A 27,409-nucleotide genomic window follows, 5' to 3' on the forward strand; every position below is an offset into this window, starting at 1 on the left:
ACAATTACAGTAGGGTTCCTACAGCTTCGTGGTATGGATCGTTTATAAAATAAAGTGATGATGCATTACAATATAGGACCATCTAACTGCCTCCCTGCTAAGCAATCGCCTAACTTGGTTAGACTTTTGCTGCGTTGGTTATTATTCCTACGTTATTCTCTCTGCTGTGGCTCCCCCTGATGGAATAGAAGGAAACTTCCAGTTTCCATTCCTCGCAATACGCCTGGGTGTCCCTCGTATTTGCCCGTGGGGAAGTTGGTTATTTGCTTCATGACCAAATTCGGAGCAGCTGTCTCAGCTAAACCTAATTATTGACTAGGCAGTGTAATTATCTGGCCCAAATGAACAACAAATTACATTTAACAAATTTGAATACTGACTACCTTTCTTCGTGGCATTTGTTAACATCACCTGTTTCCAGTCTGTGTGCGTTGTTAAACGGCAACAAATGAATAAAACCACTGAAACACATTTATATCATCTCGCGATCAAACATATCCAACAACGAACGGTCAGTAAAAACAGCAAAACACTAGATAGCAAATTGCTAGCCTGATGGCGAAGTGATGTCAAATCCACAACATAATTCGTATCAGTCAAACCAAATTATAGAACTCGATTGTAATAAAAATAAACATAGACAGGAACAGGGTACGGGAAACCCAACGCCACAGACTTTTTCGCTGGATGCGTTTGCATTCTTTACATCAGGTCAGACATCGGTACACTGCCAGCAACACAAACTAGTATAAACAGATAAATTTGTTTTATTAACGCAAATTCTGCTCAGATTCAATAATATACATAACAGAAAGAACAGTCGTCTCAACGAAAGAATGATCTATCCACATGATATCCATGTCGTAAGTTATATGTCTATGCACACCGTGAGCCTGAATCGACCACGTGACCGGAGACAGACGCGATTGGAGCCGGAAATACTAGCGGTATCAACTTGGGAAAGGGGAGTGGATTGAGGAAGCAAAGAGGTCGACAAATAAAAGCATATTTGAAAACCTACCGACGCCCGACTAGGGTATGAAACAGTTTTCTACATTTTGAAATCGGCACCGTAAACTAATCGCTTGTTGCTAGGTGCCTTCTTCAGTCTTAACAATTCTTTATGCTTTCACTCAGATCCTGCTACTGACAGCCCCTTGCTAGCTAGCTTTCGGCTAGCTACGACTCCTACAAAAATACAGCCACTCACTCCCAGAACATTAACGCTATTGGTTAGCTGTTGGTGTTAAAACAGCGAATGGGGGAAATTATTCCTATTTATGCCCTCACGTCGTCCAGGTAACTTTGTTGTCCCAGTGCCTCTTTCTGCATCTAGTTTGGCTAGTTAGCTAGCTAGCTGCGCCTGTTGATAAGAGTCGGCTAGTTAGCTAGCTAACCACCTAGCTTCTCTGTACTGTGGTGAGCTAGCTAGCTAGCTCGCTAACTTGCGACAGCATTTCTAAATACAGATGGCCACCTATCGTGGGTTCAGTCACATGTTTTGTCAGATTTCCAATCTAATAGCCTCATGGTTTGTTCTCCCCCCTGCTGTCTGCTTTTCATACGCGTGCGTGTTTTACCATCGCAGTGTTTGATACTCAGCAACGACACTGCAAGTCTCTCTTCTTTTACAGGGTATTCATAGAAAGGGGTATGTGAAAGGGGTATGTTTGCTTCTTTTTTCAGAGAGCCAATAACAGTAGCCAATAAAGTAAACGATTTTGGATGTCTGAAAAGGAATCATCCGAGAAGGGATTTACAGGGCTGTATTTCATTCAAGTAGTTAGGATTAAAACACCCCAAGGAGTCATGTGCTGTGGGATTTAGGTTCCTGTTTTTCACTGAAACCAATGCTGATAAAATCACAAATGACTTTGTGAAGGGTGAAACCACCCATATAGGTCTTTGCCTGTACAGATGTTTCAGTCTCTTAATTTCTAGGTGTGCCTGTCCATTTTGAGTTTCACAGTGTGCGCCTTTTGTCCCAATTCCCCTGCAGTAGATGCCGTAGACAGCATGAGCGTAAAGGCCTTTGAGCTGGTCCCGGCGGTGGAGCGTGAGCTCCTGATGGGGGACAAGGCACGGATCACAATCGAGTGCATAGAGTGCTGCGGCAAGCACCTGTATGTGGGCACCAATGACTGCATCATTCACCACTTCCTGCTGGAGGAGCACACTATGCCCAAGGGCAAGATGGCCTTTTCCGCTCAGAGACTGCTGCAGAAATACTTGGGCCTCAAGAAACCTGTGAACGAGCTGAAGGCTGCATCGGCGCTGGAGCGTCTTATTGTGCTGTGTGATGGCACCATCTCCGTGGTGGACATGGTCACCCTGGAGGCAGTGCCATCGGGCGGAGCCCGCATCAGAGGTGTGCTCTCCTTCTGTGTCAACGAGAACCCGGTGAATGGCGACCCATTCTGCGTGGAGATTGGGGTTATCTCGGCCAAGAGGCGGACGGTGCACATCTACATGGTGTATGAGGACAGGGTGCAGATGGTCAAGGAGGTGGCCACGCCTGAGCAGCCCTGCGCGCTCAGCCTGGATGGCTACTTCCTGTGCCTGGCCCTCTCCACTCAGTACATGATACTGAACTACAGCACGGGTGCCTCCCAGGACCTCTTTCCCTATGACAGTGAGGAGAAGAAGCCCATTGTTAAGAGGATCGGAAGGGAGGAGTTCCTCTTGGCTGCCCCTGGTGGACTGGGTGAGTCTGCACAAGCCTGACGTCTTCTCCCAAAAGCTTCCCATTTTAAGACACTCCCTCTGATTTTAATCTTTACTGTTAGTTTCAGTGTTGGGTTTCAGATGCAGAAAAGAAACTCCATCTTTCCAGATATTTCCACCTCCTTTTCCTGTCAGATAAGCTCCTTTTACAAGGCAGTGTTTTCCTGTGCAAAGGATAGTAGAATTTCCCCTTAATGAGAATACACCGCCAAGACTCTCTGTGTAATATTAGGATGCCTTAGGAAGAATGTTCTAAAGTGAATATTGCACTCCAAGGACATGTCATTAGAGCCCTAATTGGTTCTACAGATTGTGAGGAGGTGCACATTAAAGAAGAATAATGCCATTACATTTTGCTACATAGTGTAATAGATGCATTACTTAATTTGTCAAATGTATGTCACAGATTAAGGTTTTAAATGGCATTTTTTGCTGCTGCTGTGTTTGGCAGTATAATATCACTGATTAGGCTTATGAAACAGGACTCAATAGTGGAGCCTGTGGTGAATGAAACCAGGCTCAGGGCTGCAGGATAGGAAGCCATGGACGCAACCTCCTGGCAATAAAAGTGTTATAATAGCACAACACTGAGTGATTCACTCAATCCTTCTCTGTGAACCGCTCCATGGTTATCAAGTTTGACCAAGCTAAACCCCCCCCCCCCCCCCAAATCCCCACAGGAATGTTTGCAACAGCAGAAGGAGTTTCACAGCGAGCCCCAGTGAACTGGTCAGAGAGCGTGATCGGGGCGGCCATCAGCTTCCCGTATGTGGTGGCGTTAGACGAGGGCTTCATCACTGTCCACAGCATGCTCGACCAACAGCTGAAGCAGACACTGTCCTTCAGGGATGGCCACATCCTGCAGGACTTCGAAGGTACCACTCGCCATGTCCTCTGCACCAGCGGTGCCATGGGCAGCTGCCGTTCTGGTCTCTGGGATCCATGGTGTCCCTGGCTGGCATCCATTATGCCACGAGTTGCTTGAAATTTGTGTCAGGACAGAAAGTTACATCACCTTGCCTCTTCTCATCTTGAACCAGTTGCACCCTTTTCCTATAGAAATGCCAAGCCCCATGGCCGTAAAGGACCATCCTGTCCATGCACGCCCCCCTAGCCCCACCACCCGTGGAAGATATAGTCCACATTTGTTGAGAACTACAGGTTGTATGCTGCTTTTGTTTTATTTTGGTCACTGCTGTTGTCACTGCTCTGTGATGTCTATTAAACTGTCATGTCCAGCCAACACATTCTTATAGTTCAGCACCCTGATTGGACATTACAGTGATTGCACACTTCAGCATTGCATGTGTATTGTCCCGTCTGGAACTGTGCAGTTCCAGTCAAAGTGCAGATGTTTGCTCTGGGTGTCACCTGGTCTGCAGGTGTATGATGCTGTATGTTGTGTGAGACTCAGGGACCCGGGTCAACACAGAGGCTGTGCCAGACTCACTCAGCTGAACACAGACGCAGGGCCAAACTCCCTCATTATTGATCTGGTGTAAGTGCTGACGTGAATTTCTAGAGAGTGGAAAATCAACAACTTGATCCTTCCAATGGTGTTTTATCAGAGTTGAATAAGCATGTCATTACGCTGGACGGATTCATCATCAAGGAGACAAACGATGTCCTTACTGTCCTTTTAAGCTTGCCACAAGCAAGCATGGTGTCAACCTGGGGGAAAACAAACGGGTGGAAGTACTACCTTGCTAATCCGCCAAGGTGCATGTAGGAAAGGAAACAATGTACTGTTCTGCACAAGTTCCATAGGCATACAAGGGAAATGGAGGAAGAGAAATTACTTTAAAAAACAAACACCGTTCTCGCTGTACCAAATGTGTCGGCTGGTACACATCTTGCTAAAAAGAGTCACCTGCAGCTTTTTTTTGATGTGGTGTGGTGACAGATCGGCTGCCAGCCTCATATTGCCTGGATGGAGTGGCCTAAACACGGTTCGATAAACCTTCCTTAGGGTGTTTTTGTAAAAAAATGCAGTAAACACAGGCTGTGCCACACTCTGAGTTCACCTAGGTTTTGCTGAAAAGCATGTTCTAACAGTAAAAGGGGATCTGCTTTCTGCTTGGTTGTGATAGGTGCGTGTATTTGGCACCAGCTGACTCTTGGAAGAGCAGCTGATTGACAGGTGTCTCTTACATCTACATCACCTCTGTGTTTCCAGCCAAACCCTGTGTGCTTTGGTTCAGGCACCATGGTCTTGTGTTGGGAAGGTTAGGCCACCCTTCAGAAGAGTCTCCCAAGTTCAGTTTCACTCCAGTCTGGCTTTACTGTGGCCTAATCTACTGTATTGTAGGGTTTATTCATTTTGCTGATTAATGACGAAGTAAAAAACACAGAATGCTGTTAGAAATGTGTCAGATCTGCTGTAACACCAAGTGTGAAAACTCACTGACTCATCATCACACTGTGGATTGTTGTGCTGACAGAAGAGGGAAGCAAAATTGGCCAGCTATAGTTGTGTAGAGTGTACAGTGCTGTGGAAAAGTATTTGCCCCCCTTCCCGATTTCTCCTATTTTTACATATTTGTCACACTTAATTGTGTTAGATCTTCAAACAAAATTTAATGTAAGACAAAGACAACCAGAGTAAACACAAAATACAGTTTTTAAAGAATCATTGTATTTATTGAAGGAAAAAAGTTCTCCAACACCAACTGGCCCTGTGTGAAAAAGTAAGTGCCCCTAGTTACTCAATCAACCAGTTAACCAAATCCAATTGATAATTGGGTTTAATTAGACCAGACACACCCAGGCTTGATTACTGCAAGTCCTGAATCTAAACATCACATAAATAGAACCTTTCCAGGAATCAGAAGTAGGCTAAAAGGTCTCAACAAGCAGCACACTATGCCGCGATCAAAAGAAATTCCAGAAGTGATGACAAAAAAAGTTATTGAAATATATCAGTCTGGAAAGGGTTACAAAGCCATTTCTAAGGCTCCAGCGAACCACAGTGAGAGCCATTATCTTAAAATGGAGAAAACTTGGAACAGTGGGGAATCTTCCCAGGAGTGGCCGGCCAACCAAAATTCCTTCAAGAGCACATCGAAAACTCATCCGGTCACAAAAGTCACAAAAGAACCCAGACGAACATCTAAGGAACTGCAGGCCTCACTCGCCTCAGATAAGTTCAGTGTTCATGATTCCACCATTAGAGAGAGACTGGGCAAAAATGGTATCCATGGAAGAGCTGCAAGGCGAAAACCACTGCTAACCAAGAGGAACATAAAGGATCATCTCACATTTGCCAAACAACACCTTGATGACCCCAAAGCCTTTTGGGATAATGTTCTGTGGACTGATGAGACGAAAGTGGAACTTTTTTGAAGACATGGATCCCGTTAGATCAGGCGTAAAGCTAACACAGCATTCCACAATAAGAACATCATACCAACAATCAAACATGGTGGTGGTAGTGTGATGGTGTGGGGATGCTTTGCTGCTTCAGGGCCTGGTCGACTTGCCATAATTGACAGAAACATGAATGCTGCTCTCTACCAGAAAATCCTGAAGGAAAATGTCCGGTCATCAGTCCGTGATCTGAAGCTGAAGCACGTTTGGGTTATGCAGCAAGACAATGATCCAAAGCGCAGGAGCAAGTCCACCTCTGAATGGCTTAAAAGAAACAAAATTGAGGTTTTGGAGTGGCCTAGTCAAAATCCTGACTTGAACCCCATTGAAATGCTGTGGCAGGACCTTAAACAGGCAGTTCATGTTCGAAAACCCGATGTGGCGGAATTAAAGCAATTCTGCAAAGAAGAGTGGGCCAAAATTCCTCCACAACGATGTGAAAGATTGATCTCCAGTTATCGGTAGTGATTGGTTGCAGTTTTTGCTGCTAAAGGTGGCACAACCAGTTATTAAGTTTAGGGGGGGCAATTACTTTGGGGGCAATATGGGTGATACAGTGTTGGATAACATTTTTTCTTCAATAAATAAAATGATCATTTAAAAGCTGTATTTTGTGTTTACTCTGGTTGTCTATGTCTTATATTAAATTTAGTTTGAAGATCTGACACAATTAAGTGTGACAAATATGCAAATATAAAAGAAATCAGGAAGGGGGCAGATACTTTTTCACGGCATTGTAGGTATCCCATTCCCCAGGGTCTCTGGGCCCATTTGCTCAGCTGTCTTCACCAGGGAATTAGACAGTGATCAGAGAGCTGTTTCACCATGGTTTATGGTTAGGTCACATGGTCAGCTGTGTTCCTGTTCTCCTTAACATGCAGTTCATCCAAGCAGTTAAAGACCAGCTTGTGGTTTATCTGGAGGAGAGCAGTGTGTGACCCTGCTGTGATATTTATTTGGATATTTTTATTTCAGTTTCACATAGGACTTCAGTTGCAGTTATGTTCAATTCACTTTCATTTGTATAGTCCTTTTCAGAAAGGGAATTTGTTACAAAGCAGCTTTACACAGGCTTCAACCTCCAAGAGCAAGCCTGAGGTGACAGTGGCAAGGAAAAACCCCTTTACTAAAAGTAAGAAACTTTGAGCAGAACCTGACTTGCAAAAGAGGAATCCATCTGCCTCTGGCTGGCACTGGGCATTTGTATTGTGGGAGTGGGCGGGAGGAAAAGTCTGAGGAGGAGGGGATGGTCAGGCCATTGGGAATGCTGGCGGGCTGTGCCAGGTTGGTGCACTATCTTTAGTTGTAGTTGACTTGTTGAGGCTTGGTCGCCGTCCTGTGTGTGTCGTGCCGTGTCAGAGCAGTGCGGAGCGTGACGTGGGTGGTGCCTCTCCTTAGGGAAGGTAGTGCTGGCCTCCAGAAAGGCGGTGTACGTGCTGGTGCCACTGCCCCTGGAGAGGCAGATCCAGGACCTGCTGGCAGGCCATCACGTGGAGGAGGCCCTCACCCTGGCAGAGGGGGCAAGGAGGAACATCCCCAAAGACAAGTTTCAGGTATGGTTTGCTCGCGACTGCAACTAGGATTGCGGTCGTTCATTTGTCTATCCATCCATCCATCCATCCATTCTTCCATTCATTTATTGATTCATTCACCCATTCATTCATTCATTTTTCTATCCATCCATACATTCATTTATTCATCCATTCATTCAATCATGTATGCATCATCTATCCTGCTTTGACCCTCTTCCTTCCATTTGTTTGTCACTCTCACTTAATATTTCCTGCTCTTTTTTGGTGGACTTATCATTAGCATCAGTTGTTGAAAGCCAGTTGCGCTCATATTTGGGGTCGACCATATGGTTTTTTTCAAGGCCGATACGATAATGATTAATGAAAAAAAGAGGATGATGACCGATCTTTCAGCCGATATTTGAATGCTTTTAACGTTTTTTTTCGATGTGAAAAGAAATAGCCTGTGACATGGACTTTACAAATTACAAACCCGCTTTACTTAGTCATATGTTTTCAGGCATATAGTTAAATAAAGAGCAAAAAGATCAAATGAAAATTTTTTCAAAGATAAAAATAAAGTGAAAATTGCAATAACTAAAATGACCACATCTGGCATTACAGATTATCTGTGAGGGTCACATTTGAGCTGCAGCGTGTGTGCGAGGGTGTGCCTTCAAATGAGACTGTACGAGAGAGATCCAGGGCCTACTAAAAGGGAGCTAATATTGACGTTGTGGGTACATTTCTCTATGGTTATCTTATTTTGGCTATGCAGCAGATGCCTATTGCTATTTCAAAAGCATTCAATTATCGGACGAACGATGGCAATCATTGCATAAGAAATAAAGCGAATTGATACATCATTTAGGCTGCATTTTCATCATAAAGTATGAAATATCAAACCTTAAAACTAGCCTGTACGTCCACGCTTTTTCTGAAGTTGCGGGAAGAATCTAGGAGCCCATTTGCTCGTAAGTCATTTGTGAAAAATGGACAGCACATACGAAAGTAGGGCACCGTGTGGAAGAACTGTGATTCTGTGAAAGTTAGCGAAAATACTGTGGAGTGCAAACTGTGTGCTGCAAATTTTTATTTTAATAACTCAACTTTCATGATGATGAGGCCAAATGAAGAAACATCAAAGTGGCAAACGGGTATTTTCAGCTTTGCCAACGTTCCGACATACAGTGCAATCGCAAGCGAGCTGAAATTTAATTTCATGAATGGTTGCGTAAATGACGACTAACCCAGAAGGGCTGTGCTTTAGCGTAAATTTCTTTGAATGTTTCATTTGAAAGACATATATACAAATATACATTACTATTTGTTAAATGTGCAGTGTCAAACTGTTGCAACTTATAAGTGCACCAATTAGTCCTTATTACAAGTCCTTATTTCTTTTATATTCAAAGCTTGTTTTTTAGCTTAAGCGTAGACTACTTATACTGCTTCAAAAAGGTCCAGTTAGCCTAGAGCAATTTGGTTAATGGCATGGTTTGAGCACAACGACCCTTTTACTGGATACTTACCTTCCATCCTTGTTTCCAGCAGCAGGTCTGAGAAAACGTTTGATTTTCATGTCAGATAAAGTTGTCTGTCTTGGCCAATGAGGGAATTTTGTGGAATGTTAGCCATACCAATGGCAGTTTTTCAGACAGAGGAGATGTTTCGGGATAGTACACGCATTACTTTCAAAAGTTTTTTTTTTTTTTTTAATCAGGAATTTAGATAAAAATATATCGATGACCGATAATCAAAAATCTGCAAATACTGGCCCCGATTATCTAACGACAAAATGATCGGTCGACCCCTCGTTGATATTTTGTTGCATGATCTTTGACTGCTTGCTGTACTTTGACTAAGTGAAGTATTGCCACACATGCGTGTGGCAACATTGGCTCACTTTAATAACTCAAATCTGCTCAGTTCATCACAGTCTGCGTGTTTTGGCCTATAGGAATGCTTGAAGTGATATATTGTGACTTACATACTTTCTCAAAATCTGAGAAAAGATAATTAATAGGCTTCGTGGTATTAATTCATTTCTTGGTGGTCATTACCGGGCCAGTTCAGAATTCATTGTGAGAATCACAAGGAACTATATATAACTGTATATAACATATAACTCATGAAATCTTCTGTTTTCACAGTAAATAACTGCTGGTAAATTGCCGTTTTTATCATGAAGTCATCAATTTTTTTACCCTCATCCAATTTTACTACTACTCAAAGAAGTTATATTAAAGCTACATTTGTCTTCATTCCTCATTTTTCCAAATTTTGATTTATCAAATTCTTGTTAAATAACTGATCAAATTAAAATGACTGTTTAAATATTCTGATCAAATGAATTACTCACACCTGCTCTGTCATCCTTCCCTGTAATCAGGTAATGCACAGAAGAATCCTCCAGCAAGCGGGATTCATACAGTTTGGACAGCTTCAGTTCCTAGAGGCTAAAGAGCATTTCAGGTAAATGGCATGCAGGTAACATCCTTAATCCTTCCATTTTATGTGCTGAATGGCCTGGAGGTCCTGATCTTTCTGGAGGTGCTCAGAGGTCTTTAGGGCGTACTCAAACTAGGCCTGGTTGCCTTGTACCGTGCCCGAGCACGATTGTCCTCCCTCCCCACTCCCCCGCTGGCCTGCGCTCACATTGCGCTTAATGTTCCGGGCCCGAGCACACTTACGTCGTCTCGATGCAACTTTTTGTGTCGAAGAAAAGCGCTCTCGCACAGAACAATGGAGTTCATGATTGTACTTACTTTGTGGCTTATTTGGAGTGACACGCGGCCCTCTCACATGCCTTATAGATTTATCGATTACGCAATGCAGCGATTTTCATTTGATCGTGCTGCACGTATAAGAAGATTTTTATGGTTGCAGCTGATGTTTCAGTCATTATGCTAAGGGGCAGACCAATATTTTGTGTCTGATTACAGTAGCCTAATCACAATAATGTTAGCTAATGTTAACCAGTTAGGGCTCCTACTTCTGTGTGCACTACTGTCATCATTACAACAACAAGCATCTTCTACTACTTGGATAGTACACTTTTCAATTCATTTGGAAATATTTGGGTTAATAACGGGTCTGGTTCTCACCTTATTGATGAATGTGAATTGTAGTCTGCGAGTAGAGCAGCTCCAAATTCCTCCCTCAACGTCAGCTGCCTCCGTAAAAATCTTATGTGCAACACGATTAACTGAAAATTGCTGCCTTGCATAATCGATGCTAACTGGGTGGGGAGCTAACGTTAGCTATCTAGCGATAGATTTGACAAACATAGCTAGTTAGCTAACAGGCTGCCTATCTGAACGGTTGTTGAAGGCTTAAACAGGTTGGCTGCTTCCTTTGTGATACTCTGACTAAGCCCCTGACAACAGCAATGCTTTCATTGCCACGTAAAGTATGGTTAGTTTTATTTCGCTTCCTAGTAATCAAGCTAATGTAGGGATCCACAGAGTTATTTTTAGGTATAGATCTACAGAACTAAGCAATCAAATTTTGGAGGTAGCCAGCTTGTTATATTTAAGGAAGTCAGCTGGCTAATCAAATGATGGTTTAAAGAAATTATTATGACTGGGCTTGTAACTTACAGATATCCAGCTAACTGTTGCTATAACTGATATGTTTGTTAAATGGGGCAGTCGCATCATTGACGTCTTGTTCGAGTTCCGGGCACACTGATGCGTACCGTGCCCGAGCCCACCTTTTCAAGAGGGCCCGAGCATGGTACAGAGTGATCACACTAGTACACTAGGGACTTTGGGGGTCAAACGTGCTCCGGCACGGTACGGATTGCTTAGTGTGAGTACACCCTTAGTTAAAGGAACCTAATTGCAGTTTTGTGTGATTATCTTCCTACCCGTGGTCCCTCCCCCATATGGAAGCACACTGCCTGTGAATGACTTGGGTGGCAGGTCAAAGAGTGCATGTTCGCACTCACTCTCTCACTGTCATGTGAAAATGTACCGCTTCACCCCTGGCTTCTCTTAGTACAGTATTATCTTAGTCCCCTAACTACATTAACATGTATTTCCAGACTTCTTATGCTTCTGATATTTTGTGTATGGTAACCCTCATTTTTGATGCTCATTTCCATTGTGGCTTGTACAAATCTGCATGACATTTATGGTATATGTTATTGAATGGGGGGGGGTGGACAGTGGATTTGTCATCAAGTATGGTATCAGTAGAGTCTTCAGACTTGGTTGTATATAGTCAGCTGAGGTAAAAATTAATGGCACCAAGTCTCCGCTAAAGGAGGATTCCTTGCTCTGTGTGCCTGGGAAACTCACCCCGGTATAACATACATAACAGTATGACTCATTTATGTACCATATTCAGTGGTGCCATTCCACTAATGCACTAATGCCTCTGGTCCTCTAAAGCATGCATCTCCAGGGTCTCTCCACATCCCTCCACTGCTCGCTTTTGAAAGCCTAGCTCTGTTTCTCTCCATGCTTGTTCAGCTGTGTGCCTGAAAAGTCTGGGGCTCTGCTTGTTAGGTCTCTCGCAAAGCTGCAGTCCTTCCTGATGCTCATCCCCCTGCACTTTGACAGGAAGGGCCAACTGGATGTGAGGGAGCTCATCTCCCTCTACCCGCTGCTGCTGCCCGCCTCGTCCACGTTCACACGCTGCCACCCACCACTCCACGAGTTCGCCGACCTCAACCACCTGGCGCAGGGTGACCAGGAGAAGGTGCAGCGCTGCAAGCTGTTCCTCATAAGCTACCTGCGGGAGGTGCGCAGCACGGAGGGGGCCAACGGCTGCCGTGAGGATGTGGACACGGCCCTTCTCAAGCTGTACGCCGAGGCCAACCACGAGAGCCTGCTGGACCTGCTGGCGTCTGACAATGCTTGCCTGCTTGCCGACAGTGCCCCCTGGCTGGAGAAACACCACAAGTGAGTGCCACACGAGAGGCTTGGAGGGGTGGAGAGGGGAGGGGTGGGGCAGGACAGGGCTGCACAGGCCAAGGCCGTTCACACCATAATCTGTGCAGAACAGATACATTCAGATATATATGTCCCATCGTCAAGAACTGATAGCCAGTGTGAGAGTGGCTCAGTGAGCCCTGTGGCCTGGGTTTGATCCTGGCCTTGTTATGAGCAACGTTGAGCAGGATCCCACATCAATGGAGCAAGTCGGCTGTGTGCCACCTGGGATGGGTTTGGTGGGTTGGCCAGGGTTTCCTCATTTCACTGCTCTTGGACACCCTGTGACTCATCAGGCACTTGCAGGTTGCCCAGATGGTGTCAGTGAGGCCATGCCCATCCTCCAGTGGGTGCTTAGCTCACTGTAATGTGCTGGGTGACTTGCAGGATAAAAAAGGTTGCATTTCGTGGGCAAACATATAGGAGGATTGTATGTCCCAGCACTCCTGCAGGAGCTGATTGTCGTGGTGAGATGAGCATGACACATCCATCTGCCAATTCCAACAGTGGGCTGCATAAAGGAGTCAAAATCAAAAAAAAAAAAAAAAAATGCAGTCAGCATTATTCATGGCTTTGAAATGTTTCCAGAGTTGAGACTTCAGTCACAATGCACTCCCACTACTGTCTACTTTAATATTTGTCTCTTTTTTGTTTGTCAGGTACTTTGCTCTGGGTCTTCTCTACCATTACAATGGACAGGATGATGCTGCACTGCAGGCAAGGCTCATCTTATGAACAGCAGTCTGGTCACTCAGCCGGATATACGCTCAGGGCTCTGACCTGGTCACTCAGCTGGATATACACTCAGGGCTCTGACCTAGTCACTTAGCCGAGTATACGCTCAGGGCTCTGATCTGGTCACTCAGCCAGATCCACGGTCAGGGCTCTGACCTGGTCACTCAGCCGGGTATACGGTCAGGGCTCTGACCTGGCCTGACCTGGCCACTCAGCCGGGTATACGGTCAGGGCTTTGACCTGGCCACTCAGCCGGGTATACGGTCAGGGCTCTGACCTGGCCACTCAGCCGGGTATACGGTCAGGGCTCTGACCTGGCCATTCAGCCGGGTATAGGCTCAGGGCTCTGATCTGGTCACTCAGCCAGATCCGCGGTCAGGGCTCTGACCTGGTCACTCAGCCAGGTATATGGTCAGGGCTCTGACCTGGTCACTCAGCCGGGTATGCGCTCAGGGCTCTGACCTGGTCACTCAGCCGGATCCACGGTCAGGGCTCTGACCTGGTCACTCAGCCGGGTATACGGTCAGGGCTCTGACCTGGTCACTCAGCCGGGTATAGGCTCAGGGCTCTGATCTGGTCACTCAGCCAGATCCGCGGTCAGGGCTCTGACCTGGTCACTCAGCCGGGTATACGCTCAGGGCTCTGACCTGGTCACTCAGCCAGGTATACGCTCAGGGCTCTGACCTGGTCACTCGGCCGAGTATACGCTCAGGGCTCTGATCTGGTCACTCAGCCAGATCCACGGTCAGGGCTCTGACCTGGTCACTCAGCTGAGTATACGGTCAGGGCTCTGACCTGGTCACTCAGCCAGGTATACGCTCAGGGCTCTGACCTGGTCACTCAGCCGGGTATAGGCTCAGGGCTCTGACCTGGTCACTCGGCCGGGTATACGCTCAGGGCTCTGATCTGGTCACTCAGCCGGATCCACAGTCAGGGCTCTGACCTGTTCACTCAGCCGGGTATACGGTCAGGGCTCTGACCTGGTCACTCAGCCAGGTATACGCTCAGGGCTCTGACCTGGTCACTCAGCCAGGTATACGCTCAGGGCTCTGACCTGGTCACTCAGCCGGGTATGCGCTCAGGGCTCTGACCTGGTCACTCAGCTGGGTATACGCTCAGGGCTCTGACCTGTTCACTCAGCCGGGTATACGCTCAGGGCTCTGACCTGGTCACTCAGCCGGGTATACGCTCAGGGCTCTGATCTGGTCACTCAGCCGGATCCACGGTCAGGGCTCTGACCTGGTCACTCAGCCGGGTATACGCTCAGGGCTCTGATCTGGTCACTCAGCCGGATCCACGGTCAGGGCTCTGACCTGTTCACTCAGCCGGGTATACACTCAGGGCTCTGACCTGGCCACTCAGCTGGATATACTGTATGCTCAGGGCTCTGATGAGATGAAGTTTTTTTCCCCAGTAACCCAAGGCTTGTGGTGAGGAGGTAAACTGTGTGGTGTCTGTGCTTTTCCTTCGGCTTAATAATATGGTTTTGAGTAGACCACTCTCATCTATCATGTCCAGAGCAGGCAACGCATAAGGTTATTGTGCTTCCTGTCACTGCCCACGAAGTGAATGAAAATGAGACAGATACAGAGAGCACATACATACAGACATAAGAGCACGGTGACTGAATTTATACTGGACCATCAGTAGCATGCACACCCAGAAGTAAAGACTGTGAGAACAGCAGAGGACATATAAAACGGAGGAGTAATATCTGGGAAGAAAAGGAGGAGCGGAAATGAACAGTGAGAGACAGAGCATAGTAAGCAGCTGAGCAAGGCAGTTTCCAAATAAAGCATACATTTTCTGTTTCCTACAGATTTTGCTGATTTTGGAAGCTGAAATATATTTTAAGAAGAGGACATAGTTTAAGAAGATGTCCGAGTCTGAGTTCTGTAGGGGAAACCTGGGTTTGTATATCTGAAAATTCCCAGAATAATAAAAGACCCCTGTTGAGTTAAAGTCAGGAACTCAAAAAGAATAGACCTGAGATCTGCATTGTAGCCTGATATTAATTTGCTGCTGATCGCTCTATAGAGGTTCACCCTGAACTTGTGAGTGTAAATGTACTCTGGTTTCATCTGAAGTCATACAGAAAGAAAAGCAGGCATGTAAGTCAGCCCTGAAATTTTTACCTTGCTACTCAACAGGGTAGCAGCTGTGGAAGATTTTAAGAGAGACATCTCCTATTAGAGAACACCATAAAGAGTTCTTACTGCATCCCACTTAACATACTTGCCCATCTTAACACCCATCTTTGTTGATGGAGCTGGCAGAATAGAGTAGTGTTTGATCAAGCCATTAAATGGAGAGTTTTGTTTTGCATTTTATTTCCCTGTTATTCCAGATGAGACTTGTTTGGTCAGAAGGTGTCTGTAGATGTGAATGTGTGCATCTTGCAAATGTGAAATTGTGACCACTAGGAATGCTCTCCTCTGTGGAAATGAGCTACCTTTATGATATTGGGCAAATCCTAATTATGCAGGAGTAGGAAACACTTGCCTCCTGATTCTTAGATGCTAACACTAATTCTGAAAGACCATGTTGCTTGTACATTGAGAGGGGAGTGCCTTTTACCCAACTGATAAACGTGCAAGAAGAGATGGTTAGGTCCCTTTCTGAGCTCCAGCTGTAATTATGTGATGTGGAATGAAAACCAGAGTTCTCTGTTGCTCCTAGAGGTCACCCTCTGCTTGGTTACTGAGGTGGTGCAGTGGCATTGGTCTTACCAGCTATGCCATGGCCTTGTTCATAGAGGCCCAGAGGGCTCACTGTATGCTTTATCCTTGGAGAATGACGTAAGGTTCCACCGGTAATTGCACTTCTGATTCTCTCTCTCTGACTGTCTCAGCTGTGGGTGCGGATTGTGGATGGAGACCTCCAGGATTCGACCCGCTCTGACCTATACGAGTACGTGGTGGACTTCCTGAGCTTCTGCTCCAAGCTGGACCTGGTGTGGAAATATGCTGACTGGGCTCTGCATAAGGACCAGAAGGTGTGTAATAAGCTCACATTGCAACTCCTGTTAAAATGATACTATAATGGATTCCTTCTAATACAGTGGAGCGGTTTGTTGCAAAGGTCAGACTTCAGGGGTTATTGTTTGTATTAGCATTGTATGTGTGAAAAGCTTCTCCAACTCTGATAAATTCACATTTTCCTATTTGTACATACTATATCTTTAGGCAAAATGTCCAATATATGTCACATTGAATTCAGATAATTCAGAAAGAACACAGGATGGGTTGTCCTGTTTGTGCAATTAGACGTTACCCTTGTACACCAGGACAAAGGGCACTTCTTTGAGTTGAATGGCATTGTGAATGAATGAATTCTGGCTCTGGGTTGTCTCTTGCAGGTTGGTGTCCAGATTTTCACAAGGAGGGCTGTCGACCAAATGGGTACGATGACCCCCGAGGCCATCACCCAGTACCTGCAGAAGTACCCCCAGGCCTTGGTGCTGTACCTGGAACACCTTGTATTGGACAGAAGGATTCAGGTTTGGGCCCTGTGAATGCAGAGAGAGAATTTTATTGATGTGCCACCTTGCCCATTTTACTGGTGTCACAGGTTATGCATTTTAACCACTACTCCTGGCTGCATTTTCAACTACTGCCTCCCTGTAATTAGGGTGCTATTCTCTTCCACACTGCCACACTTTCCTGCTCTCTTCCTTTCTCTTCCACTCTCTCTCTTTCTCTTCTTACCCTCCCTCTCTCTCCTTCAATCCCTCGCTTTTTTACGCTTTCTTACCCCCTCTCCCGCTCTCTGTTCAATTCAACTCACTCCTTATGGTTTCATGCTTGTGTTGTACTCTACCTCACTTGTAAGACGCTTTGGATAAAAGCATCTGCCAAATGAATAAATGTAAATGTAAGTGAACTTTATTGGCATGACATAGATTCTGTATTGCTAAAAGTCATAATCACTGTGATACCATTACTGTTGATAACAAGAATAGCAGTAATGACTCATTAACAGAAAACAGGAGGATTTGGAAATGAATTAATTATTATTTTCCTTTGTCTTGTAGCTGGTGCTGTTTCTTCCAGCTAAGAGGGCTTAAATTTTTTATCAGTTTGGCAGTGTCATGAATTGTGGTGTATTATTGTTAAATTATGTGATGTGAGTACCTACATTCTCTCTTTTGCCCTCTCTCTCTCTTTTTCTCTCTCTCTATCTCTCTCTCTCTCTCTCTCTCTGCTGCAGAAGGAGAAGTTCCACACTCACCTGGCTGTGCTGTACCTGGACAGAGTGCTAAGTCTCTCTCAGAGTGAGGCCCCTGCCCAGCAAGTGATGGAGGCCCGGGAGCAGCTGCAGCGCCTACTGAGAGAGTCCAGTCTCTACAGAGTCCAGCTGCTGCTGGGTGAGTGACAGGCACACAGCCAATCACAGGGCTGCTCTGTTCTTGGACTTTGTTTAGGGAGGTGTCATTGGCTAAAAAAGAGACTCGTTATTACAATAAGAACAGAAGGATCCAGAGTCACTGCTGTTGCAGGAAGTGAATGTGCTAAATTTGAGTTTTGTTTTTCTTTCATTGTTTCACTAAAGAGTACTGAATGTCAAACTGTACTGAACTAATTTTGTTGAAATACAAATTCTCTGTTAATTGTGTGTATGTTTGTTTATTTGCATGTTTATGTGAGTTTGTTCTACAACAGTTAAAAGGAACATATAACACAAATAAAAAATGTATCAGATAATACATAAATACTACAAAGGCATATGAATAGAACTTGCAAGGTTTGCCAACAGGATAAGCATATGCAAAGTAATGCTATTAGATACAGGAAGCAATATTACATTATTGCTATGTAGCAGACCAATTTATATAGGTTACAGTTTCTTTTTTCCATGTTATCCATTTATATAGCTGGATATTTACTGAGGCAATTGTGGGTTAAGTACTGTGTCAACGGGCACAGCCAGCAGTGCTCCAGCGGGGAGTCGAACCAGCAACCTTTCAGGTTACAAGCCCTGCTCCTTTCCACTACGCCACACTGCCACCCGATATGTTGGTATTGATTTGTTATTTCCTTATCTGAGGCCATTGACAGAATAATTCCTTGAATGTTGCAGGAGGTTTAAATCTGTGTTCTGGGGTATGTATGTTGTCAATGGCGACGACAGTTGTTTGGAGCTCAAACCAATAAACACCTGGTGCTGGAACCATTGTCTGTGCTTAGTGGTTTTTGGGCCTAGAGAAGCACACTTTGGTAATTCCAAGGGGAATGGCACTATGTGGGCCTTCGCAGCAGCCATTTCTGCGCTCTGACTGCCGTGTTGGCCCGCAGGCAGGATCCAGGACACGGAGCTCTTGCGCGAGTGTGCCACTCTGCACGGGAAGCTGGAGGAGCATGAGCAGGCCCTGCACATCCTGGTGCATCAGCTGAAGGACTTCCCCTCAGCCGAGGAGTACTGCCTGTGGATGTCGGCGTCGCGGGACCTGGGCTACAGGCAGCGTCTCTTCCATCTGTTGCTTGCTGTGTACCTGGACCCTGACGTCCCCGGCGGCGACTGCACAGTGGCGGCGGTCGACCTGCTGAACCGGCACTCGGAGGCATTTGATGCCGAGCACGTGCTCCGCCTCCTCCCGGAGGGCTGGTCCCTGCAGCTGCTCCGCCCCTTCCTCAGTGGGGCACTCAGGGGCACCATGCATGCGCGGCGAACCACGCAGGTGGCCCTTGGGCTGGCACGGGCCGAGAACCTCCTGCTAAAGCACGACAGGGTGAGTCTGGGTCCCAGAGAAACAGTGCCATGCGCTCCAGAAATATGTGTGTGTGTGTGGTGAATTGTGGTGAATTTGGAGAATTCGAGGACTTGAGTTCACGTAACATTGCCATTTAGCAGATTCTGTTATCCTGAACTCTATGGCCGGGGTTCGAACAAAACTTTCTTATCAGCTGACAATGATTGGAAGCCCAGGGGTGGGTAGGTTGGTCAGGGTTTTCTGCCTTGTCACACACTAGCATCTCCTGCTGGTCAATCGGTCATGCATATTACATTACATTATATTACGTTACATCATTTAGCAGACACTCTTACCCAGTGCGACTTACAAATAAGTGCATCACTATCGTAAGGTATTACAAGAGGTCAGTAAAATATGAAGTCAAAATGCTATTTACAATATGCTCAAGAAAATGTGCTTGACTGCATTCGTCCAAGTTGTAACCAATGCTTGCTTGATCATGATGTTGTATTTGTTTTTGTTATATAATTGCAAATGTACATTCCTCAGAAAATGAACTAGGTGATAGCACAAAATGGTATGTTGGAAAACTATACCAAAATGCTTCTATTTAGTAAAATCTTAAAAGGCTAGTTGCCTTAAGTTGGGTCCTGATGTGATCTGTGTTGCTGTTCCGCACATCTCTCTCCAGCTGAAGTGGCAGGGAGGGCCGATCTTTCTGTCGGAGAAGAAGGGATGCCAGCTGTGCCACAACACCTTCACTGAGCCAGGCTGCGTATGCCTGCCGGGGGGCGTGCCTGTCCACACGCACTGTGCCGCTCACCGGGCCAAGGACTCACCCAGAAAGAGGCCGAGCACCAATCCCAGCAACTACACGTGAACACTGACTACTTCTGGTTCCCCCCACACCCCTGAAGCCTGTCCAAGACTGGCCTGGGAAGGAGCAGTCATGCTGCTGTGGAACATTGAGGTAAAAGTATAAGCACAGGCTCAAGCCGGCCCCGCCCACAAGAGCTCTGCCGTGGGGCGGACCTGGGAGATATAATGCCAGGGCGGACTATTCCCCACGTGGACCGGGCTCTGTGAGCGCATGCGCAACACTGATGCTAACGAACTGCAAACACTGCTCTCTGAGCGAAAAACGAAGTCCCTGTCTCTGCCAACCGCAGTGGCAGAAAAAGAATGAAAATAAACACTTTAGGAGAACCCAAAAGGCTGTGGCAGATCTATCCTAAATCCTTCCCTTTAGCACTCTGTGGTGTCACTGTGGGATTGGTAGTGAAAGTGTAGTGTCTCTGACAGACCCACGTTCTGCTGGGTACCAATGGGGGAGTCCCGGGCAGACTGCAATCTCATCCAGAGTTCGTTTTCATCAAGAGCTCCCTGTGCTCCGGTTGTAACTCATAGTGTTCCGTTCACATACAGTTATAGAACTTTCCTCTGAGTTTTGTTCTGTTGGGGGGGGAATTAATGTATTTTTTTAACTTTGAGCATTCTGTTTGCTGCAGATGATCACTAATGGAAATTAGCAGGTTAAGAGATATGTGGCGAACACTAGGGATATTAAAGGGGTAATTTCTGTGGAACGTTAGTGGAAATGTTTAGGAAGCATTGTGTAAAGGCACAGTTTGTTCTGACCGTGTCTATCACTTCATGTTCCATGCAAAAGGATTATACTCATGCAACTTTGAAAAGTTAAATTAAGAATAACTTTGCTATATGTGAGGGAAATACCCGGTTCACATTAGGGTATGACCATGTCTTAGCAGATGGTCTTAGCCAGGGCAACTTATAGTTTATGGATTACATACTATCCATTTATTCAGTTAGGTGTTAACTGAAGCAGAGTACCTTATTCATGGGTAAAACCTGAGTTCCACTTGAGATTCAAACCTGCAACCTGCTGATAATGAGCTTTGTTCCCTTACCCCTACACCAGACCTAAGCCACAACAGTGACTTCAGCTGCAGCTTTTAATTCCAGATAAAGGAGACTCAAAGGGAAAAGCAGTGCTTTGGAGTTCAGGGGCACAAACTCCAAGCCTTACCTGTTGCTGAATATCGTCAGTGTCTTTTGCTCTCTATGGTCTTGCTGTGTAAAAGGAACAGCCTTCTCATCAAGGTTTTTAATTGTTAAAATGTGCAATGCAAAGACCTAATGCCTCAATTAATGATGAAATCCTTTTTGTGTGAAATTAGCTGTAATGTGTATATGTTAATTGAGACCTAATATAATTTTTTGCTAGGAAATACTTGAAGAGCACAAGACCAAGAGCGATAATTCATTTGTATCTGTAATCCCCTTATCTTCTTTGCGGAGCCCCGATACACAAACAGTGTTTCCCCCTCAAATGTAAACTGGAGATCCCCTCCAGCCCCTCCACCTGCTCATGAATGGGAATCCTCTTTGAGTGGGTTTTTGAGAGGAATGCTGGTTGTCCTACCCATGCTGCATCTTTCTTCCACCTTCCTACTTCCTGTACTGAACAGGAAGTACAGCTTTACTTTGCGGTAGCATTTCAAACTCTCTCTTGAACTGCTCAGTTGCTCAGCCGGCAGCACTGTTCGGTAAAACAGATGGGTTTCGTAGATCCAGCTTTATTTGTGTAAAAAGCCTTACCCCACTTCTCTGTCAGTCAGTTTTCATTAACTTTTGTCTGGGCGGTTTTTATTTGCTCATTGTTTGTTCTGGAGCGTGTGCTCAGATACACTGCTCTCTGCTGCATGTAAGGGTTTTACCTCCTGCAGGTCATTTTATTCAGAGTTTAATGGTGGGCTTTGTCATCAAAGTGGTATGTGATGTGATTTGATACAGATTGAATTGATCAAATGTAAAGCTTAAACACCTGTAAACTTTTTTTTTTGTTTTGGTAAGAAAAGGAACCACTCCCAGATACTTGAATATGTACATATGAACATATTTTATATTTTTTATCATGTGTGTTGGTTCTTTCCTAGTGGCCTGAATACAGGGAGCTGTTGCGTGGTTAGATATCAGAGCCTAGTGCGTGGCCTAGCAGTGGTCACAGTGCTTGTGCTGTGCAAGGCCAGTGTGGGGCGTCACCAGGGTGATGGCAGTCCACCAAGCACAGACAAGCGGCTTCACACAGGTGTGGTTGTGAACCCAAGGAAACAGTTCATCTCTCTCACATTCAGCACGCAGCAGCAATCTCAACTCTGCGTCCACTGTCAGGGTCAGGGTTGATTTTACTCAGCGCTGGGGGGGAGTTGAGATAGTTGTGGAACATTGGGAAAAAGAGGTTGGCTGAGGGAGTTGGCCGTGGTGGTGCGTTCATGGTGCAGTCCTTTGTGACATGCTTGGGTGTTTGACTGCTTGAGGGTGGCTGCACCGGTTGTAACTCATTGATGGTCTGTAGTTTCCTGGGAGCGATCTCCCTTCCTAATTAGATGGCACTAGTAAGACTCCATCCTCATTGTCAGACCACCAGATCCAGCCAATTTAAAACAGCTTCTTCTGATGGGCTTGAAGGGTTTGCAGCAGTCCTGTGTGTGACTGCTTGCATACTGACCTGCTCTTTGTGAATATCACACCTGTATTGTGAATTGTTCATAGTGGTGACCTGCACACTAGTGTACAGTATTCTACAAGGGATTGTATGGAAGTACAGTCTTGTGGAGCTCATGATACAGACCATTTTACAGAGCTAGCTGTAATCCTTTAAAACTGTACAAAAGCACTTGCTGTCCTCTGTACCCAAGCTCCAAATCGTATTTGTATTTCGTGGTTGATATAATGAGGATGGTGAGTTACAACTGTGTTAAATGTTACAATTGTATCAAGGGATGACAAAATGCAGACAAGCAGACCTCCAATAACAGTCCTCCCCGACAGTTGATGTATAAATATATTGTCTTCACTTAAAAAGGTTGTACAGGTAGTCGTCGATTGATATCTGTTGGTTTGTGTTGACATAACAGCATTAACAAAATATGGGTCATTTGTCCCCTATGTAGTGTCCTTTCTGCTACTCTGATACCAATAGACTAATGGAGGCAGTGAACAGGACACTTGACATTAAAGCAAAATTTATGGGAGGTACATATTATCCCCCCATTACTATAAGGAGCTACATGAGGAGTCCACATATACACCTTTAGCTTTTTAAAGCTGTGTTTGCCCTCCCAGTTAGTTGTTTTTATGAGTAGCTACCTATGTGTCAATATGATTTTTTTTTAAATTATGAATTTGTCTTTGTCAAATTTATGGTTCTGATTTTTTCAGTTTCATTTAAGTGCAATTTCATTTAACATGAGGGGAATGCTTTCCCAGATTATAATGCCATTGGAAAGGTGAGTCCAATTGATGTCATTTCAGTTGGCGACTACCTGTATGATGTCAGGGTGTTGGGTTTCTCTGTGTTTGTGCCTGTGCGATTCACTTCGGACCCTTATGAGGTTAACTCCCCATGTAAACACAGGCCTGAGCTACAGGAGAAACATTCAGCAAGGGACTCCTGGTTCCCTAATGCTCTGGATGATTCTTCAAATGAGTACCAGGTGTGGAAACAGACCAAAATATGTTTCACCATCAGCTGCTTTTTGGCTTTCCATAGCTCTAAAGTACTTCTATTTATAGATGTGTATGTGTATCTGTACATATACACATATTTGTACATTTATGCATGCATGCACAGACATACAGTACATAGTGTTGCTTTGTAAATCCATACCAATGTAGGTGGAATGTACAAAATGTAAAGATGTCCATTTTCAATAAACATAACTAAGATTCTTCTGTTGTACATTGTTTATATCTTTGTACTTATCTTTTTGAGTATATGGCTTTCACAGGTAGTCACACTTATGAAACCATCGTAAATCATGCACAATACCTTTATTGGCATGGCATTAACACATAAAGCATTTGTCACCAACTGAATTGCTTAATGATGGCTAACATAGTGATATACTATTGAGCTACTTGGAAGCCCCTTACCACCTTGCGTAAAATGTGGGCTTAGTGCTAAGATTTGCTCATGGAAGACATAGATACAAAAGTGAGTGCAAATGTAGATGTACTCTGTTTCAGAGTGGAGAAGCACTTCACAAGACTAATTACCAACAAGACTGTGAGTTTAAACTTACAGGGAGCTACCATGATTAAAAGTCCATTTCTTTAAATGAGTCAAACCTATGCAATGTCAGCCTGCTTAGCATTCAAGCTTCTCCACCCCCATACGCCTGTATTCTCTCTAGGATAATCATAGACATATGACATCATGTAGTGTGAAGACTGATAAGACTACCCGTGACAAACTAGCCAAGTCTAGTTTGTCACGGGAGAGATCATATTCCAACAGTCTTCTACTAAACTGATATTGCCAACTAACTGAAAAAAATCAAATGTTACCCATTGAGGTACACAAGGGGATCGCTCATTGTGAGGATCTTCTTTGAAACATCCCATGAATAATGGATTAAGGGATGGCAGGTCTCTGGTCTGACCTCAGGCTCAGCTGTGGAGTATAATGCCAGGCTGTGTAATCATGTAACAGTTGAACCCAAAAGAAAGTGCCAGTCGAGGACTGCTCTGTGGAAACTTCATGTCTCTGACCATGGGGATGCATTTGAAAAGCTTTGATGTAGGAGCACCGATCTGCCAGATTGGTTACTGGATGTAAGAAAAGAAAAAAAAAAAGCCAAAACTTTAATTCAGCAGGAAGGTGGACCTGATATCTTCATCCAACAAAGTATGCATTAAAATGCATTTCCAAAACAAAGATGCAAGTAGAAGATTGTGAATACCACAAGTAAGGAATACATTCTTTGTGATAGAGGCTTTGTTTCAACTGTTACTGTAAATTGTACAATTTTCAAGCACCTTAAAGTGGTTGTGGATGATGCTAATACATTATGGTGAGATGTGGTAGTTCCCCTTTGCTGCCATACCAACCAGGTCAGCGCTTTTGACCCGCTGGACCATGCCAATTCTAATCTGAATCTTCACTCTTCATGAGGGCTGCATTTGACTGTCCAACATTTAAATTTAGCACAATTATATGTCCATTACTGTGTGATGTCATAAACCTCCACACTAGCAGCATCTTTGAGGAGGAGCTTTATTACTAAACAAACAAGCAGGGAAAGATGCAGTGTTTGAAAGCACCAACCAGATTGAAACATTGAGACCATGTGGCTGAAACCATGGTGGAGACCAGCAGTCCAGTGGTGACAGCGTGAGTAGGTAGATGAAAACCATTTTGTTAGTTTTGATTAGTGGCTCCATGCATGGATCCAGAGTGACAGGGTACTGCATGCATGGCACGGGGGACCTGTTCCCCCAGGTGTTCCCCTGAGCGTTTTGCACAGTCTCGCCTGTTCCCAAGCTTGTCACTGGAGCCACTCTCTCTTTCCAAGCAGTCCTCAGGTATGTCCGAGCTGCTCTGACTCATCTATTCTCAGAGGACAGACTAACTAATAGATTTCATTGTATTCTCCATAACTTGCTTTCTCTCAGCACCTTTATCAGAACAGATTTATGGGTCATTACTTCAAAAGTCAGAAGTTATTTCTTCCTGATATTGAATTCCATGTGATTTAATTATGAGCGCATTTTGACTGGCTGATGTACTTATGGATGACCAGGATCGTTTTTGGATATGCAGGCCTCTTTTATACTATCCCCATGTTCAGGTTAGAAGTCTGTAAATACTGATGCCATTAAATGTGGCAAGACCCATTTCATCTAAATAGGAAAATAATTTACATAGATTAATAGATCACAAAAATAACCCCACACACCTGTCAGCATAATTTTGAAAAAAGTGTTCACCTACAAGAATAACACAAAAAATATTACTGTACGTTCATACTGGAGGCAGCTTTTAAACTTTAACTGCGATTTGTCCTTTTCCATACATTTCATCTGCATACACTGAGAAAATGTCCCCATTGAAATGTGTGATTTATATGATAATTTAAAATTATTCTGTGGAAATAGTAAGTATAACATGAGTTACTGTTGAATTGGGATGGTTACCACCTTGTGAGTTCCTTGGATGCAAAGCTGTAAATGCAAGACATTACACCAAGACTTTTAAAAACAATTCAAACAAAAATATGTCTTCAATAAAAAATCTTCTCAGAATCAGTTTTATAATGATGCACTGCCCTCTTGTGGCAGATCCGCATTAGAATACTTCTCAGCATTGACAGATTTTTTAAGAACAAAATAAAAGGGTTATTAATGAACAATACTACACAAACAAAACTGCAGACTTACTGAAATATATTCATTGGAAGATTTCATTTTTATTATCTTTTAATCCAAAGTTAACATATTTGCTGAGAACAGTACACTTCTTCCACAAATGGGGTCAGAAGGTGAGACCCAATCTTATGTGATCACATAGGGTCACTGTGAGGAACACACTCCATGGCTGTTGTGTGGACTGGAGTGTATAGTATGTCACCGGCAATTTTGTCTGTCTGTGGCACACACCCTACGCAGTGCCCCATCTCCTGCTGCAGAGCAGGTTTGGATCATGCTGTGGGGGGTCTTTGCCACCCACCCTCCAGTGCTCCCTAATAGCCACTCCTACTCTCAGCTTCTTCAAGGTAAACTTCTAATGGGATCCAGCATGCCCTGGGGTCAAGGGAGAGACAGGAGGAAGGGAGATAGGACATACACAGACAAAGAGAGAATCTGAATGTGTTCCTTGGCATGAATAGACAACAAAGACCATAGAGATTTATACACAAAGGTATGAGGATCTCATAGAAGTAATGACACATGTTCAATTAAAATAAAGATTTTAACAGCTGTGATGGCTTTGCTGGCATTTTTGTTCTCTTTTGGTGAAATATAGTCCTAAGTTGCTGAGGGAGCCACTCATGCATCTCCCTCATCTCCTATATTTTGTCACAGAAAAGAGACATTACTTTACTTAATAGGCATGCTCCGTGAAATTAACCAAAGCAATCTGCGAACAGCAGGTGGTTGTGTTATACATTAGCTGCGCCTTGGCACACTGTAAAGGAGTGGATAGTCTACAAACTGCTCATAGTGAATTGTGAATGGCTGAGGAAGAAGAGTGTAACCATTGGTGTCCCGGCCACAAGTAAGACATGGCTCTGTGATGCAAGTGTCACATCGCTGATGTCTCTTGCTCCACCTTTTTCTCTGCTGAGAAGCTCAGCAGTGATGTGGGTGAAGGCCAGGTGCAGCACCCCCTCCTGGGCTGACTAAGCAATTCCACTCACACTGCACTCTGGGTCACCTGCAGACCATGCATCAGCAGACCAGGAACAGCAATGACATCAGATGCTCCCTGTGAGAGAGAGAGAGAGAAACAAGTCAGAGTGGAATGGAGAAACAGAGAGAGGGACAGGGAGAGCCTTTCCTGCCTCCAGCATGGCTCCACTAAAGTAACACCTCTTTATAGACAAGAATTTGACTTTTTATCACGTGACATTTAATTC

General features: G+C 44.7%; 1 protein-coding gene across 1 annotated transcript; it reads left to right on the top strand.

Moving 5' to 3' along the window:
• Positions 1-951: 951 nt before the first annotated feature.
• tgfbrap1 (transforming growth factor, beta receptor associated protein 1) lies at positions 952-21,852 on the top strand. Its single transcript, XM_036545470.1, has 12 exons — positions 952-1,036; positions 2,000-2,704; positions 3,405-3,599; positions 7,489-7,643; positions 9,994-10,076; positions 12,170-12,511; positions 13,201-13,258; positions 16,128-16,271; positions 16,635-16,775; positions 17,486-17,642; positions 18,571-19,004; positions 19,660-21,852. The coding sequence occupies exons 2-12, from the start codon at positions 2,017-2,019 to the stop codon at positions 19,846-19,848; spliced, it is 2,586 nt and encodes an 861-aa protein (XP_036401363.1). The 5' UTR covers positions 952-1,036; positions 2,000-2,016; the 3' UTR covers positions 19,849-21,852.
• Positions 21,853-27,409: the final 5,557 nt, after the last annotated feature.

Source organism: Megalops cyprinoides, chromosome 14 (genome assembly GCF_013368585.1).
Source record: "Megalops cyprinoides isolate fMegCyp1 chromosome 14, fMegCyp1.pri, whole genome shotgun sequence".
In the NCBI taxonomy this organism is placed as follows: Eukaryota; Metazoa; Chordata; class Actinopteri; order Elopiformes; family Megalopidae; genus Megalops; species Megalops cyprinoides.